This window comes from Mycteria americana, chromosome Z (genome assembly GCF_035582795.1).
Source record: "Mycteria americana isolate JAX WOST 10 ecotype Jacksonville Zoo and Gardens chromosome Z, USCA_MyAme_1.0, whole genome shotgun sequence".
NCBI lineage: Eukaryota > Metazoa > Chordata > Aves > Ciconiiformes > Ciconiidae > Mycteria > Mycteria americana.
Window position 1 is genome coordinate 31800200 of NC_134396.1, and position 18514 is coordinate 31818713.

At 39.7% G+C, this 18514-nt stretch overlaps 1 protein-coding gene across 1 annotated transcript in view; it reads left to right on the top strand.

Moving 5' to 3' along the window:
- TRPM6 (transient receptor potential cation channel subfamily M member 6) overlaps window positions 1-17705 on the top strand; it is an 86875-nt gene extending 69170 nt beyond the window's left edge. The window contains exons 31-39 of the mRNA XM_075488622.1: window positions 629-654; window positions 2407-2487; window positions 4768-4833; window positions 7188-7474; window positions 7742-7824; window positions 8363-8568; window positions 10497-10548; window positions 16469-16575; window positions 17511-17705. Coding sequence (XP_075344737.1) covers window positions 629-654; window positions 2407-2487; window positions 4768-4833; window positions 7188-7474; window positions 7742-7824; window positions 8363-8568; window positions 10497-10548; window positions 16469-16575; window positions 17511-17632 — 1030 coding nt within the window. The 3' untranslated portion in view covers window positions 17633-17705. The remainder of the gene's footprint in view (window positions 1-628; window positions 655-2406; window positions 2488-4767; window positions 4834-7187; window positions 7475-7741; window positions 7825-8362; window positions 8569-10496; window positions 10549-16468; window positions 16576-17510) is intronic.
- The last annotated feature ends 809 nt before the right edge of the window (window positions 17706-18514 follow it).

Sequence of the window (18514 nt, forward strand, 5' to 3'; positions counted from 1 at the left end):
TGCATACTTACCAGCAGGACTTACAGGCCGTTGAGTGGCCTGATTCTGTCACTTAGTCTGTTGTCTTCAGCGGGATCTCTGTGGTCTGTGAGGTGAATCATATCCACTGTCTTCTGTAACAAAGACTGCTTTAACTTTAATGCTGATGCTGTAGTCTCTCTGCAGCCTCGCTAATCCAAAGGCCCATCAGTTTAAAAAGTCTGTTTTTGTGCAAGCAATGGTAATGGCGTATGTAGCTCTGAATACATCTCAGCATTGGTTGAAAAATGAACAGTTGTGTATGTGATTGAAGTGGTCTTTAACTGATACTGTTATTGCAGTGTAAACGATATGAACAGTGGTGCAGAATCGTAAGAGCAGCTCAACATAAAGCAGAGAAAGAAACATGCAGAAAAATGTGGCTATTTTTCAGTAACTGAAGATTATTTGCTGATAATTTTGCTGATTATTTGCTGTTTATTTGCTGTTGCAATGAACAAAGTTGCACTGAGAATTATTTTGTTTTATGATTGCTGATCAAACCTTTGTGAGTTTTGCCTTCACATAGATGACATCTCTTTATATGTACCAGAGTTAGCTTAATGACAGAAATTTTGGAGTAAAATAACAAATGTTTGCTTTTAAACAGGCTGAGAACTTCAGAGGAAGCTCACAGTAAGTTTTTGGTTGCTTGTCACTCATTTTAATTCTTCTCTGCAAATCTCACTCTGGCAATTCTGAAGTACAAAATCCCAAAGGAAGTTAATTTACTATAGTTGGAGGGTTATGGGAAAATGTTAAACTATTGTTTCATATATTAGTTACTAATTCGTGCTTTAAGGTGAAAGATTTTTTTTATGAAGACATGTTTTTCTCACGATAACTGCAAAATCTTAAAAGAAAAAAAATCTATTTTTACTCTAGTCTGCCCAGTAATGTTGTCCTTTTCAGCAGGAAGGAACTCTTTAAGAAGATGGTGCCGCTTTCATCCCTGAGTTAAAGCAGGGTGTATACCTGAGGATAGATAGTGATATAAAATTTTTAACGTATGCTTGATTTTTCAAGTTGCAGTTTGGTGTAATTCCTCTGTTTGTGTGGTTTCCCTGAAATTATGAAATCAGGGAAGGACTGAATTTATTATGAAATGTCCAATGAAGAAATTCAAGGTTATAGTGAGGAATGACTTTGTTCCACGAAAGTAGAGTGCTAGTTGACTTCACTTGTATTTGTTGCCTTTTAGTCTATCTTCCAGTTTTCCTGATGTGCCACTTAGCTGTAAGAGGCTGAGCAGCTGGGCATCTATCTCTTCTTGAGGCTAGTGATGCAGAAATAAGTCGCTCTTAGACTTATCTCCCCTTCAAGCGCTGCTCGTTTTGGGTCCGGCTGTGCACAAAACACTGCAGTGCTGAAGCACACTGCTGCAAGCGTAGTGAGTTGTGGGGCTACTCTCTAGAGCCTACCATTGCTTTGATTAAGATCCAGTTTTCCCATCCTCAAAAGGAATGACTTAGCCCCCATTCCCCTTTTCATGTTTGTTGTTTTACAACATACGACATGCAACAAAACTCGTTGCGTCCAGCAAGAAAGAGAGCAAAAGGGATCTTGAATCACCAAGGGCACTCAGTGGAAATTCTGGCCCTTCCCCCAACATCTATTTATGTTTTTTTATTTCAGATCTCTTTTGCTAGAAAAGGGAATATAAGCAAATAAAATACACCAAGAAAAGTGTAATGTTCAAATATTTTGATGAAGATTCAGTTTTGATTATCTCATTTTTCAGAATTAAAAGTAGTACAGTATACATATTTTCTGAAATCTGGCATTTTGAAGGATTGTTTTCCAACAGAACAAAGTGATTTCATCTAATTAGTGGAAACATGCTCATTAATCTTGGTTTTATTAAAAAGACTTTTTGTAAACAAAGATTTTTGGACCAAATTTGATCTGGCTATGCCTGTTAAATATGTAACCACAGAAACTGTTTGTCTGTTTATATTTTAACAGCATTTTAGATGTTGTGGGTTAATGGGACAGTATTATTATAACTTTGCTGTAATAGTATAGTTAATGGAATGCTTAATGACTGAGGATGGAGTTGGAAAAATCATGCCTTTGGGAGGCTGTGAAGCATGATGGACAGCAAAGTGCTTTTAATATCCCAGAGGTGTAATTGGCTTAGAGAAGCTACATGTCCTTGAGGTTAATATCACAAGTTTCCCACCATTTCCCTGAATAAATAAGTCATCTGGCTATATTACGTTGATGACTGAAATCTGCCAATATACTGTACATTGTAACGTAGTTAAAGCCTATTAGTAGTTCTTCTCTTCAGAATGCTGAGACAGTAATTCTGATTAATCTGTTTAATGACAAACTCTGGGATGGAAGAAATTCAGAAATCATGCATTTATCTCTGCTATGATAATTAACGTAATGATCCTTTAAACATTATTTCAGATGTCTTCGCCTGCTTGAAAACATCTCAAGATCTGCATCATCACTACTCAGGTAAGCAGGAGGCACCAGAATGATAGCTGAGTAATTTAACAAATTAAAAAGAACAGTAGTTCTTTCCTTGTCATCCTCTGTGATTTTCACTTTGAGGAGCTGCACAATTGCCCAGTGCTAAGAAGGTTCTGTATTAATTCATGCCTAACACTCCAGTGAGGAAATTATGAATTATTTTCTTGCTGCTAATTGCTCCATTCCGGGTATTTCTGGTAAATCCAGAGCAGAATGTAGATAATCACTTTCAAAATATCAGTGGAAACAGTGAATAGAGCTCCGATTCCTGGGGGGGCAGAAGAGGCACTCATTTGTTTATAGCTGTCACTTCCCCTCACACCTCCCACATACTCCTTTGTACTTTCTGGAATTGGTTTCTTCAGTTAATTGGTCCTGTACTACTTAATCTGTGTTTATATACCTATGAACTGCTGGAAATCTGGCAGGGAATAAATCATTTGGATGCTAATTGCCTGCAGTCCTGTCTTTTCCTGAAGTGAATACGCACAGATTTTCCCACAAGGCTTGGATTTAAGTTTTTCCCGGAGAACTGTGGAGAGCTTGCCAGTAGATGTCTCTGTTGCCTGTAGGACTTGGCCTCCTTTAAAGGGAAGCCTAGGGTAAACCAGAAGCACTAGTCTCCTAAAGTTCAAAAAACTATGCGATTTTCACTGGGAATAACACCTCCTGGTTTGTAGTCGATATAGAGGAGTAATTTCTCTGACATTGTGGCATTGTTGCAGTGATTAATTTGGCTCTCGTCAGGCATGCTATTTGAGATTAGGTAGGACTTTTTAGCACAGATGAGAGTGGTTTTGATTATGAGTTGACAAAGGTCTTGAGAGGTTTCCAGTGTAGGTTTTCTTTCCTCAGGAAGATCGGGATAGAATTTAGCCAGCTAAGCCCAGAAGTTTGATACTAAAATCCTGCACCATATACTGCTTATGCATTATTTTTGCTACCACGTTGTGTGAGCAAATGCAGTTCTGCCTCTCTGCATGTCCAAAAGAACTTGAGTTTTGACCCAAGTTCAGCAGCTGGTACGAGTCCGCTTCACATTGCTTCTGGTGGCTCTAGAGTTGGTGCTGGCAGGGTCTGACAGATGGCACAGGTCTGGCAGCTCCTCTGTTCACATCCTTGTCCCTGCTATGCGCTAATTTTGTCACTAGAGCATGTTCCTAGTGAGGCATCAAGGGAGCACCTTGATTTTCACCCCATGCTCCAAAACTATTCAGGCATGTTAACCAATGCCTGTTGAATTCGGAATATATAAACAAGCCTTGAAGTGGAGTCTGAAATGCAGATCTTCTCAAATAAGGACCCTAACTCATAGGTTGGCATGTCATGGGTCCCCTTTGCTCTCTTCTTCTGGGCAAAGTAATCTCTAATTAATTTCTGCTCAGAGAAATAATCTTAAAAGGAAGGACAGACAGTGTCCAAGGTCTGGAAGAGTCTGCCATCAGGGCTTTTTGGTTGCTCTGCAGAGAAACATATCTCTGCTGTTGTTCACTCTCTGCTTTGGATGCTAGTTTTGTCTTCAGCCATTGAATAGGGAAATTAGGCAGTCAGCACCGTAGCATCTGAGTTGCCTCCTTGTTCTACTCTTACCCTCTTTGCGGCTTACTTCACACCTCTCTCCCCCTTCCTGATAACTGAGTCATTGTGAGGACAAATCCGTAAATATTTAGTTGGTGGTCTGAAGTTTTGAAGGTGTTTGCCTGAGAAAGAAGCTGCCAGTTAGGGAGATATAATAATGTTACTGATGTTGTTTGGCGAGGAGCCCAGGTGAAGAAACAATGCTCTGTGCAGGGCAAGCTTGGATTTTCCTGTGATGCCTTGCCAAATCCCCAGGTGCATCTGAGCCTGACAGAGACCGGCAGTGAGGGCAGCGGGGGCCAGTGCATCTCACTGGCACAGTGTGAACATTGCTGCACTGGAGCTGGCAGGAGGATGAAGCAGTGGCAGCCCTTGGTGGCAAGAGGAGGATGAAGAGTTAGCAGAAGCAGTTCTTCGCCAGGGTGCAAGGGGCTTATCCCAGAGAGCTTTTTCCTTGGAAGAAGGGAATCAATGAACAGGGGAAAGAGTGGCAGCTGATGCTTCTGAGATACCATGGGCATGTAAAGGGGAGTTGCTAGCTGGGTAGAATGGTGATCAGATCTAACACAGGATCACACTGCAGCCTCCTTGGCTTTGTACTCTACAGTAAAGTGCCACCAGACGTTTTTGAAACTCAGCCAGCTTGTTGTTTATTCAGTATAGTAGTGAAATCTATGTTGTTTGCAGCTGTTGAAAGAAACAACTTAATGAGACTTGCTCAGACCATACCATTTACACCAATCCAGCTCTTTGGTGAGTACCAACTTCCTGGTTATGTTTTTTGCTTTATAAATAGTCAGTGCATTATCTTTTTAAAGACTGTGTTGGAGAAATTTACTTGAATTAATTTCAGCAATTCTTCTTTTCTAAAAGAGATGAAGCAGGATAGAATTGTAGTCATACAGGGACTTTTGGAGGTCGTCTGGTCCAACTCCCTTTGCGGCCAATTCAGATCACATTGCTGAGGGACTGTCCAGTTGCATTTTGAATACGTCTGTAAATGCAAATTCCTCAGCTTTGCTGGACAACCTCTTCCAGTGTTTGACTGACTTCACTGTGAACCTAGTATTTTTCCCAGTATTTGTTGGGATTTCCCTTGCTGTAGCTTGTATCTATTGGCATTCATGTGATTACTGTCAACCTCAGAGATGAGTCTAACTCTGTCTTCTCTATACCTATCATTAGGATAGCTGAAGACAGCAAAAATGTTCCCCTTAACCTTAATACCTGCATTATCTCTCTGTTTCTCTCTCTCTCACATGCACACACATGTAGATATAGGTATAGGATATCCAATCCAGAGGAAAACCAGGTATTGGTTAATGGGCACTACTCCTGTACCTGGTACAGAAGACTTGTAGTGTAGCAAGGAAAAAAGAACTGTGCTGTAACTGAAGACTGGTAGAGAATAATACATAAATTGTTTGGGAGAGTTCTGAAATTAGTGTGCAGTATTGGCTTACGGCAGCAGAAGCTCTGCTTCTAGACGCTTGAGATCTAGGTGCCTTCTCTTCAATGGGTAGAATATTTTGTCTCACAGCAACTAATTGCTGATACTTGCAGCATCATAGGATTTCTTGGGACCAGATTGCTGCAGATAATTAATATAGCTATGAGCATATTGAACATTCTAATCTTTGAAGCTCCCAGGAGACACCTTTCTAGGTATTAAATTGTCAAAAGATAATAAAATGAAGAATTAATGTAAGATTAAAAAATGTGTCTAGTTATAGTATCTTTATTCAAGTGTCTGTCTTTTATGTAAGACACTGGCTTTTCCGTTGCTTTATTTTAAATTAAAATGTGTGCAAATTGTGGTATTCGACAGCATCTACATTTGTGCTAACTGGTGATGGTAGGCTCGGGAGCGGGGAAGACATCTACTAATCTGAATCCAGTTTGTCCTTCCTTATGCCATTCTCTGCCGTTTTGCAGATGTAGTTACCTCATCACACTTGCCAGTGAAAACCTGTTTCTTATTAATTAACATTGCAAATACTATGAGTTGCAAGAAGGAAAGCCAGGTTTAAAAAAATCAGTCCACTTTTCTGCTAGTTTACAAATGATGGCAGCAGAAAGGTGTCTTGCTTAGGCTGCAAGAGAGGAATGCTATTACAACTATATACGGAAACAGAGTGCAACTGAGTTAAAGCTCACCAGGTTTGTTCTGCGTTCAGAAAAATGTTATTAGCAGGAGCAGAACATCTGAAATTTTGGGCAGTACAAATAACATTGGAATTTCTAGGAGAAAGACGAATCTTAGTTTAAAACACCAAAACTGTAAACTTCCTCTTAATTTGCTTTAGCTCGTTCTCCTAGGATTCCTTTCTCCAAGGAAAGTAATGTCCTTTTCAATTTAATTTCCCTGGCTCATCATGGCCAAGTCACCACTTTTGAAACAACTCAGCTGTCTGTCTGTGTCAAAAGGTGGCACTCTCCAGCCCTTTAATTTTGTAGTCAATAACTATTACAAGCTTTGCATGTTTGTTTGCCTTGTTTATTTGTTGTGGGTTTTTTTTGGTTTTGTTTGTTTGTTTGTTTTTTTGTTAAGCACAATTACAAGGAAAATACTGTGAGTGTTCCATGGATCTTGATTAACTTAAAGCAAGTCTTAGTAAAAATTCCCCTTCCACATAAGTGCATATGCAGAGGGAGCCACACTCAGGGTATTTAAAGTTCATACACTGGAGATAAAATAGTAACCCTGTAAAAATACGTAGTTTTAAAGCTCAACCATCTTTAGGTACTTAAAAAGCTGTGGCAAATGAGTTTGATTTATATAGACCAGAATATCAATGAGCTTTGCTTGTGTGGAAGTGTGCAGGAGGTCTTAAATTAATTTCTGTTTAGAGGCTGAATACAAGCTTTCTGGACCACTTACGTTATCACGGTAGATCTTAAGCAGAATGTATGTCATAAGTAGTGCAAATTGAGGCTGGGGAAGTTTTCACACAGATGAACAGTAATGATAAAAAAGCTCTCTTTTGAAGTGTGGCTTACAAAGGTATGTAAAGTGGTATGTTATTTTAAGATACCAAATCAAAATGCAGTTCTCTCCTGTTTCTGCAATGCCTGACTTCTGCTAACAAAACTTCCTTTTATTTAAGCTGGAGAGGAAGTGACGGTCTATCGGCTAGAAGAAAGTTCACCAATGAACCTTGATAAAAGCATGTCCTCCTGGTCCCAGCGTGGTATGGCTGCAATGATCCAAGTCTTGTCACGGGAGGAGATGGATGGGGGTCTGCGGAGGGCCATGAAGGTCATTTGTACTTGGTCTGAGAATGATGTATTAAAGTTGGGACAAGTGTTTATTGTGAAGTCTTTTCTGCCAGAGGTGGTTCAGACTTGGCAAAAGATCTTTCATGATGGCACAGTGTTACATCTCTGCCTGAGGGTGAGTTCAGACCTGAAGGCACACTGACTGGTCTAACCTCATGTGTCTTAAATGTTGTACTGCTTACATGTGAATGTCTTCAGCTTGGTTGACATGTGGTTTAACGTTATCTTTTGGAAAGGAAAAAAAGGTTTTGAGGAAGATATATCTCGCATTTGTAAACAGTATACAACCAGGTGTTTGTTTGTTTGTTTGTTTGTTTTGACAAATTCATGGCACCTTTATTGATGAAAATGAAAGTAATGTTTATAACATTATTTTCTTCAGGAGATCCAACAGCAAAGGGCTGCCCAGAAGTTAATCTATACCTTCAATCAAGTGAAGCCTCATACTATTCCCTATACACCAAGGTAAAATCACTGTCTTTAAGTATTAGGTGCCAAAGGTTTCTCTTCTCTGCTGTCTCCCAGGTCTAGTGCAGCCTTCTTTTCCATAGTGGGTTGACATAGCTGCTGCTTAGACAGTCTAAGGACAGTTAATCAACTTTTTAAGAGGAAAGGTAGGCAGCTTTGAACTTTGTCTTTATAGCTACATGTGATGGCAAAATAAGCTTCTTCATAATGTTGTTCATTAGACTTAAGTAAGAATTGCCTTTTATACCATTAACATAAGACAATTTGATTTAGCTCATTTACAGTGGGCTGGAGTAAAGCAAATTATGTTGTTTGTCCATAAACTATGCGTTCTGATCAAGTGCTTTGTTTTGAGAGTTATCAAATCAAGAAAGCCTTTGTGCTGGCTACCATTTGGTACCTCCTGCTGTTCAAAACGCTCCAGCTAGGGAAGGTGTGTCTTCTTTGGTATATTTGCTTTTCATCATGCTGTGCGCTGACTGTGAGGGTGTTCATTACCCTGCCAGCTGCTGATAGACAGCATTTATATCTACAGGTTCCTGGAAGTTTTCCTCATCTACTGCCATTCAGCGAACCAATGGCTGACCATTGAGAAGTACATGACTGGCGAGTTTCGGAAATACAACAACAACAATGGAGACGAGATTACTCCCAGCAGCTTGCTGGAAGAGCTGATGCTGGCCTTCTCTCACTGGACCTACGTGTACACACGTGGGGAGCTCCTTGTCCTGGATTTGCAAGGTGACTGCTAGCATGGGATCACTATTTGAAACCCAATGAAAAGCAATTCTCTCAAAAGAGAATGTAATACTGAGGAATGGGCCTAATTCTGTTCTCATTTACATACTGGCAAAGCTTAAGAAACCCCTGGATATCTGTTGTGCGGCACTGCTAAATGAGTATCCGCAGAAACACTCCGGATTAATGTAGGTGTAATGGGAAAATAATTTGGCTTCAAATATGTCTAGGCTGAATGGGCAAAAGAGCGGGTAGATAAAGTGTGCAGGAGCATTTCAGCCAGCTGCAAAAAAACACTCCACAGTTAAGGTATTTTTATTAAGATATATAAATAATACAGAGATTCAAGCATACCTATGTATATATGCACACTTAATGTATGTGTATATCTGTCAGAAGAGTGCGAACTGCTATCTGTATTTTTTATTTTCATATTAATAAATCTGTAAGCAGTTTACATAAGCTGCAAGCCTGAATGCTATTCACAAAGTCGGGTGACTCCTTCAAAGAGCATGTGATCACTTTACTGTACATGTATAAGTGGGAACATGGCATATTTTAAAGAGATAAAACAGTTGACAATGTTCAGAAGATGAACAGCACCCATCAAACAGTATAAACACTATTGTTTGTCATTTCTGTCAAGGGAAATGTGTATGGGTAGACAGAGACTTAACATATTTACATTTTACAGCATCCAGAAGCTGTGAATTACAAAAAGACATGCTTATTATGCAAAATAAACCTATAATTCCATCCTTCCCTTCATGTGGTTTTAGCTGCACATGAAAAAAAATACAGAAAGAGTAAGTGTGTCTTCACCATAGCCTACTAGAATTTGTCTGAAGTTTGCTTGGGTTTATTATACAACTCTTGACAGTTCCAGACCAACTGTGTTGGCTCAAACATGGAGAATTTAAACATCTATGTAAATCTCATCAAGACTGGAGCTTCAGCTTCCATCTCAAACAAACTGAAATCTGCTCTAGTTTTGGCCTCATGTTTATCTTGTAGTTCTCTAATCTGGAGTTTAGGAAAAGTACAAGGGCTGCTCCCCTTAGTTCTAATAGGATTAATCTCTATTACCATTTACTATAGAATACCAGGGCCATCTCCGCTTACATACACACCACATTTTGTCTAATTTACATCAACTGAAATGACCTTCATTGAAGAGTATTGCAATTTGGGAGTATTTCAGTCACAATATGTTATTTCCATAACCTTTACTGATGTTCATTGCAGAATATATATTTACCATCAGTGGCCTATTGAAATAAAAATAATTGCATATCATATGATCATAGACTTTTTTCATTAGTGTAAAAGCACACCTATTTCCTCAGATATAAGAAAAGAGGTTTTTGGTAAAATGGTAGTATGTCATCAGTTTGGGGAAAACTGCAAAAACTGTATCAGCATTCACGTATCATAATGAAATTATTTAATATGCTTCCATGGCCACCCAGAAGAAAACAGGGATAACAGACCCAAGCATTTGCGAATCACTAAGTTGTGACTTGTTGTGTTTGTTACCTTGAAGAGAACGTATATCTGAGAGTAGATCTATTGATATCAGTAAGATCCACATCTGATTAATCCCTTTACTCCAGCTTAAATAGCAGTTTTATGGCTGGTCACATTTTACTTAGTTGAGCTTCAGCATAATATTTAGTGCATTTGCATAAGCCTTCCGTCTACATGTAAATAAACCTCAAAGCAGCTGAAGTCAGGACTGTAATAAGAACTCTTTGTTTGCCAATACTTAACAGATTTTTACACTCATAGCATTTTCTTTTTAACTCATGACCACTTTAACTATGACACTTTATGATCTACAGAGAAAATGGATAATTGCATTTTTGTTAAGTGACAGATTATGAAATCATTACTACCTTCCTTTGTAACACACGCTGTTGATTTTGTTGTAGGTGTTGGGGAAAACCTTACAGATCCGTCTGTGATTAAACCTGAAGACAAAAAGTAGGTTTCTTTCTGATGAAATTATCATTCACTTCAGATGTTCTGTCAACAGTCTGTATATTTAGGATGGGTTTTGTGTTTTGTGTGAGAGATTTAGTTATTTTTCACATGGTGTTTGGGTTAAATGAAGGTATGATGGCAATGGAGAGACTACGCCCTCCACTGTTTTTTGGAGGACTGTGGACTTGGGGGCTGTAAGTGTCCCAGCTCCCAGCATGTGGTGAGCAGTGTATGAAAGGTGGGGAGAGTCAGTGTTGCTGTGCTGGGAGCACAGGAGTTTTCAGGGCTATGCAGGGAGAGCAGGAATGGGAGACGGAAGACCCTGTAAGTCTCTTCACAAATTTGCACTGAAGGAGGTCATCAGTAACTTAAATGTGACAGTCTGTTTTCCCCTACCTGGTGGAGCACTGTTTCATGGAGTATATGGGACCACAATGGCTTAAGAGGATGAGGAGAGGGCCTCTGGATCTCTGATCTTTCCGATAGGTCCTAGTGGTGCATTTAAGCATACTGCATGTTACAATCTCAGAGCTGTGATACAGAGATGGTAAATCATGTGTGAAAAGTTACAAAAACTAGAGAGACTACACAGAAGTCGCAGTCTGCCTTCATGCATCACATTTCAGAATCAGAACCATGGCCATTCTCCCATCCTGCGACCTTGCTCCTCACTGGTATTTGCTGTAGCGAGAGGAGAAGCAGCGGTGTTGATGGTTGCTGTCCTGCAGGGTCCTCTTCTCTGGGTGGTCTTCCTAAACCCACAATCTCCCCAGCTGTGCCCTGGCATCCCTGCCCCTCCACTGTCTCGTGCTCAGCTTGGCTCCCTCTGCTCAGCTCATGTCATCTGATTGAAGGGGTGCCTCATGGTTGGAAGGAAGGAAGATATAAATATGAATAGTCTGATTTAATAAAAAGGGCAATTAACTATAGAAATATCAGATGACTTCCCTAGAACTCAGAACAAGTTAATTTTGGAAACAGGTTCTTAGTTCTGGAACCATTATTAATATTTCATTAATAAGATTAGTAATAAATGACTGTATTAATGTTATATGAATGTTTAATTATGAATGTAGGTGTATTGGCCATATAATATTTATTTTGGAAGCAACATCAAAATATGCTGAGGACCTCACCATGACAAAAGTCTTTGCCCTAAGTAGGTCATAGGACCGTGACAAAAGGATAGCTTAGGATAGAGGCAGAGAGGTCAATCATGTAGTTGTTCATTAGATTTTAGCAAATGTTTTTAAGGTATTGCTATAGATGTATTAAAGTATGGTTTTCTACTGTTCAAGTGGATTTTTTATACCAGTGGTAGCATAAACTGTAGTAGTTATTAGTGAAGAATGTGGCCAGTCATTGACCACAGTACTTCACATGGCAACTCAGCTTATCCTCTTTAAAATAAAAATAATGTTTTTCTACATTGTCTTGAAGCTTATGTTTATTAGTGTCCTTCTGGATTATTTTTGTTATTAAATAATTTTGTCATGCTTACTAAAATTTGATCACACAGATCTCATTTTCAGAACTTTTTGTTGTTTTGTTTTTATCATCTGCAAAACAGTCAAGTCCTAGTTAAAGAGCAAGTGTTGATTAATTAATCAAAACCAGCTTGATTTTCTTATGTTCAGGGAAATCTTCAGAACAGCAAGTTGTGAAACTATATTGTTTTGATTCAGGGATCTAAAGGAATAAGGCAATGAGACCGTGGATGGATTCTGTGAGCAGCTAGCAGATACCCAATTCTAAGAAACACTTTCTAAAATAGTAATAACAATAACAATGCAAAAGCACTGTCTTTGCTCTAATCTTCATTTGCTCACAAGAGAAACATTTCTGGCAGTAGCAAGAGCTGGTTTAAGTTTTCATTTGTAGGTGAGATATTTAATCAAAACCTGTGCGCTGCCTCAAAAGTTGCTTTGAGCTTATGTTCTCTTACAAGCCCGAGAGAAAATAGATGGCATCTGACTGACAGGGCTGATTCAAATTTTAGCACTACTTATAGTTAAATTATTTATGTTTTGCGTCCTTAAATCCATTGATTTAGTGGCTCATGTCATTATCTTGTAATGAGTCTTTTCTTTCATGCATCCTGCATGCTGTCTTGAAATGGACTTTGTAATGGCAAAATGTGACCTCTAGCTCTGTGGTAGTGCATTGTGTCTTGGTTTTATATACAGTACCACGACAAAAATAACAGATCTGTTTGGAAAGCATGCCTCATACTGTGACATCTCAGACAGGTCCTGAGCTGATGTAAATCGGTGTAAGTTTATGGGTATTTAACATCAATTGAAGATCTGGCCATGTGCACTGCATAGGTTGTATGCAGTGATAAAATGACGCATTTTATCACGCAAAAATAACGTTCACAAAGATTTCCTTTAAAAGCAGAAGTAATCAAGGCACAGGAGCGAGGTCGTGACACAGTGCAGTCCCTGGAGACCCCTGTACCGCCCAAACGTTGGGAAGAATTGCCTCATAAGCAGTACTCTGGATGCTGTTGTTAGTCTGTACTACTTGCCAAATGCACAACAAAGTCCACGCCGGTAAAGCTTTCACAGACAGTAGGTGCAGAGTGTCTGTAGAGCAGATTCAGAGATGAGGAAAATAGTGGGCTGAGTTTCAAATTGGAAAGAACTGATGCATTAGGCCTGCTGAGAGAGGTGAGAAAAAAGGCGCTGGCAGTCAAAAATCTCATTACAAACATGTGAAAAGGAGGAGTCAGAGGTGCTAGGTCTCTTACTTTCCCTTTTGAAAGCTCTCAAGCAGATAGTGGTGGGCTGAAGGGTTTAGTAACGAGTGGAGACCACGTTCTCTGAAGCTACTCATTAGCATGTGTTTTGAAGAACAAATCTATTGAATATTTACCAAGCTGTGCACTTCCAGCCAAACAATTTACAGTTGATTTGCTGCCAGTAGAAAAAACATCTGCATGAACTGAACCTCTACTGCAGAAACCTGCACAACTGAAAAGGGGGACTGGAAGCTAAATCTACAAACACTACTGAATAAATTACTTGGGCACCTCCCTGGAAAGGTGCTACTTGCCATGAAGCTCCCCCACAGTCCTTTACCTTCCATCAGTAAAGGCCTGCAAATGTCTTATTGTCTGCTTTGAGCATTTGTAGCTCTGGACTATAAGGAGCGCTCTTTGCAACAGCACAGTCTGCGTTACCTGCCTGCTGGCCAGGACCACTCTGGTATGATCTGGTAGGCATTTATGGACCGTAACTATTAGGTAAGGTTCTGCACAAAAGGAGGAACATGTTTTGGTTTTTTAAGCCCATTAGCTCACATTAATGCACCTTGTCATGGTTTAGCTTCACTTGGCAACTAAGCACCACACAGCCGCTTGCTCACCCTCCCCCCCTGCTGGGATGGGGGAGAGAATCAGAAGAGCAAAAGTAAGGAAACTTGTGGGCTGAGATAAGAACAGTTTAATAACTGGGAAAAAAAAAATTGCAATGAAAAGGAATACAAGAAGAGAGAGAGAGAGGAACAAAACCCAGGAAAAAAACCAAGCGATGCAACTGCTCACCACCTGCCAACTGATGCCCAGCCCATCCCCAAGCAGCGATCGCTGCCCCCCAGCCAACTCCCCCCAGTTTCTGTACTGAGCATGACACCATATGGTCTGGAATAGCCCTTTGGTCAGTTTGGGTCAGCTGTCCTCGCTGTGCCCCCTCCCAGCTTCTTGTGCACCCGGCAGAGCATGGGAAGCTGAAAAGTCCTTGACTGGTGTAAGCACCACTTAGCAACAACTAAACCATCAGTGTGTTATCAACATCATTCTCATACTAAATCCAAAACACAGCACTGTACCAGCTACTAGGAAGAAAATTAACTCTATCCCAGCTGAAACCAGGACACACCTGCTTGGGAAATAGGAAAGCTGGGTGCAGTATTTTTCTCTCCTTGGACCAAATCAGACCTTGAATAACCAACCAGACCTTGAATAGGGTTAGAAGGGACCCAAAGAGTTCAGCTGGTTCTTCTGCACCAGGTCGTTCCCGGTTTTACAGGTCTTGTACAGACAAGTCTTAAGGTCTTCCAAGGATGACCTTAAAAAATTCCCAGAGCATCTGTTTTCAATAGTTTGCTATCATTACTGTCTGAAAGATTTTTCCTGATTTCCTTCTTGAAACATTTATTTCTGGTTCTGTCTACTGTCAACATAGAGAAAAAAATTTCAACAAGCTCAATGATAGTCGCCATCTTCTCCTTCAATTTCTTTTTTTTTCTTTTTACACTACCCCCTAATTTTTTCATGTATGTCATGATTTCTAGACTGTTGGTCATTCTTGTTATTTTCCCAATCTATCCCCTTATTTCTTGAAATAATTTTCCAAATTCAAATGAAGTATTCCTCTTGAACCATTGCCAGTGCTGGGTAGAGAGGAAAGATTACTTCACGTGTGTTGCAGACAGTATCCCTATTTATCTCACAACAGTGTGAGAAAATTATCAGTCTGTCTTGTGCTATTTGCTGCACTTTGCATGGAATAACAGTTAGATCAGAGGAAGTATCAGAGTGGTTCTGTAGCCTTGGAGTTAGTGAAGTCTTCTCAATTTCCTATGCCTGCCCAAGCAAATACTTAAGTATGTTGTATTCTTACTGGCATTTTACCAGATTATGCCAAGGGATAGAAATGGCTATATAGCATCATGTCATTTAAAGTGTATATATGGCACTTAAATAGTATATCACTTCTTGCCTCGTTTGATGTACTAATTTGCAGTAAAGGCTGATTAGATGTGTCCTTCAGATGATCCAGGAGACAGATAGTCTTCAGTGTCTGCCAGAAATTTGATAGATGCTAAGCTTTCTATAGTAGTTTTGGCTAATCATTGCTTTTCTCCTGTGTGAAAGGGGAGAGTGTCATATTTGAAAACTGCTTTCTTTAGAGAGAATATATTTTGTTAGTGTGGAGTAGAGATAGATTTGAGAGAGTTAAAATCTTCTTCTATAGCTTCTCAGAGCTGTAATTGATTTCAGATTTTAAAATGTGTTGTTTCCACTCTGCATATCATTAAAATAAAATACTAGCATTCATAAAGTTTCTTTGGAAGTGTTTCTTGTGTGCTGTGTTCTGTGATGTCTAGAATGTCAATTAAATTCTTGAGAATAATGGTGGAGCAATATTAAAATTAATGAACACTGATCTTTCAGACTACATTAAGAATCTGTTATAATTATGTGGTACTTCTAATACATGTGTGGATATAGCTTGCTTCTGTTTGTAATTGTGTCAGCTTCATTCGGAATATGCAATACACTTCCACAAATGGATCCCCTAGTAACGTTGCTGAATTGGCCTGAGTGCAGACACATGGAAATGAGCATAGGAAGAAGCCAATAAATTTTAAAGCCTTGCTTGTCAGCAGTGTACTTTGTTTTTTTTTTCTGTGCTGCATACTGATGTGACTAGGGCTCTGCTTGCTTTTGGCTTCCTGTTCTTAAATAAGGTAAAAGTAAGTCCTTGCTAGTTCTGGTTTGTTCCCAGGTGCCTACTGTCAAAACCGGAACCAAACCATTTGCTTGATGAGAATGAACGGTGGCTGCAACAGAGTCACTCAGATTCTGGCGTATGTTGCCTGAATGTCACTGTGGTCAAATTTTCTTTGAGCGTTTTGGTAGGAACTTCTGGGTCTGTCCTGTCTCCCTTTAGAACATCTCTGAGATGTAGCAGGAAGAAAAAGTAGTGGGGGGTATATGCAGGCTACTAATACTTACCAGAATTGGCAGTTTTCTTGTCCCAGAGCTAAGAAACTTGTGATGTACACTAATCTTTGATTGTCTTTATACAAAGGGCTAACATCTCTGATTTAAAAAATAGAAAGCATCATCATCTCCCTCCCCGACAATTGCTGCATTTTGAGTTCATTGATGATTTAATACTATTTCTTTTAGATCTGGAAAGATGGTATTTGGACCAGCAAACCTAGGAGAAGGTGCAATAAGAAACTTCATCACAAAGCATCGTTGTAACTCTTGCTGCAGGAGGCTGAAACTTCCTGGTATGCAAAGTAAAGATTAATTTTTAATCTATGTATAACTTTTTAAGTGCAAGGAAGTAAAGGGCTAGGCGTGCTATAAAGACAAGAACCGAAATTCTGTTGAACTGAAGGATTATAGCAGGCACACTCTCTCTGTGCAAAGGTGGGTATCAGAATATTGCTCTTTTACCTTGCACTTTTGCCCAGCAACTGTGTAAGGGTTGGAGCTTATCAACATGATGTTAGCATTCAGCACGCAAACTTCTACCCATTGAATTGTTTCCTTTGCTTTGCAAAATGGTAGCTCATTTTTCCAGGGTCATCACTACAGGTAACATCAGCAATAATTTTTAGAATGAGAAAGAGGAATGATCTAAAAATTGGCAATGCATTAGCCAGGGAAAAACTCACTGGAGGTTTCCTGGCCCTGGGATAGGGTCCTATACACTGCAGCCCTTACTTCTGCTTAGTTGGGTTGCCTGTTGTTCATGTTAGATTTGATAGAATGTGCTTCTGTTTGATGTGGGGCAGATTTAAAAGACTCAAAGCCAAAACAGATTGTTGTTCTGGATGAATTTCCACTCACCTATTTTTTTCTAGGGGAAAGCTCCTTCCTTTCAGTGCCTACATGGAGTAATAATTGCTGTTTGATTCTGAAACAGAAACTGCAGTGATACTGGTTTTGATTATTTGTGTCTGTGGTAGCTAGAGATAATAGAGGGGAATATCAGCTGAATGAATACAGTCAGGGAAGGTTCATTCCTATCAGCTCACACCATTTTGGGTCCACATAGGGCTCTGATGCCCCTGGCTCTGATTTGTCCCGCTGCAGATTTTCTTCCTCCTGGAGACGGCTAAGAGGCTGCCACCAGTCACTGGGTTGGACACTGCCTGGGGTGTACGTGCTTTTCAAACATTTACTTGGCTGCATAATTGAATTTATTTTCTTGCCATAGATTTGAGAAGAAGTGACTACACACTGGAAAGGGTCGGTCCAGCCTTCGAAATAGAAATGGAGACAAGCACCAGAGAAGCTGACGATGAAGATGAGCCTTTGGAGTATGACACGCGCCTGTGAAGTGGTGGCTGTGAGCAGAGCCCATGTGTTTGCGTGCTTGAAAACCTGCCCCTTATCACTGCCATGGGTCAGTCCAAAAGAACAAAACGCAGGTGCCTGAGTGCAGCATGTCTGCCCTTGACAGACCCTATAGTCAAGGAATAAGAAAAATTGTCTTTACTCCCCTTCTGTGCGCTTGTGCTGGTCTTTCCTGTACAGTTCAGTGAATTGCCAGGAGCAGGTCACCCCTTAGCTGAATGAACTGTTTCATCAGTGCCTTTTTTTGTTTTTTTGAAATGGGGATTACAGTTCCAAACTGTGCTTTCTTAGGAAAATGACTGTGACAAGATATTTCCAAGGGAGAGTGATTTGATGTTTCGCTCTCTGCTCTTTTGTAAATAACTGAATGTATACACAAGTGCAAATCATTCATTTTCAGATCCCCTTCAGCCCCATGCTCACTTTTCCTTGGGCATCAGAGACTCTCCAGGAAATTGCAGAAATATTTCTCTTTATTGTTGATTTTGATGCAGAGACAAACCAAGAATGTATGAGTAATGAATTAGTGGTTCAAACAGTAGTCACTGATGTAGCAGGTAGACTGAAAAAATTCATGGGAGCTTCACCTTGAATTCTTTTCATGTACCAAGAACAAGTTGAACAATGAAGGGTTAGATTATTGGAACCACATTTTGAGTTGATGAACTTGATAAATCTATGACCTTTAATACAAACATAAAGAACAACCTTGAATGTGATTCAACTTTTAACCAGGACCTGCCTTTCTTTATAATATTTTAGCTTCAGAATATTTTAAAGTTGTAATTGGCAACAAAGATTTTAGAAGTCACAAAGAATAATGTGTTCTGTTTGGTATCTAACTTCCTGTTGTCAATGTCAGGC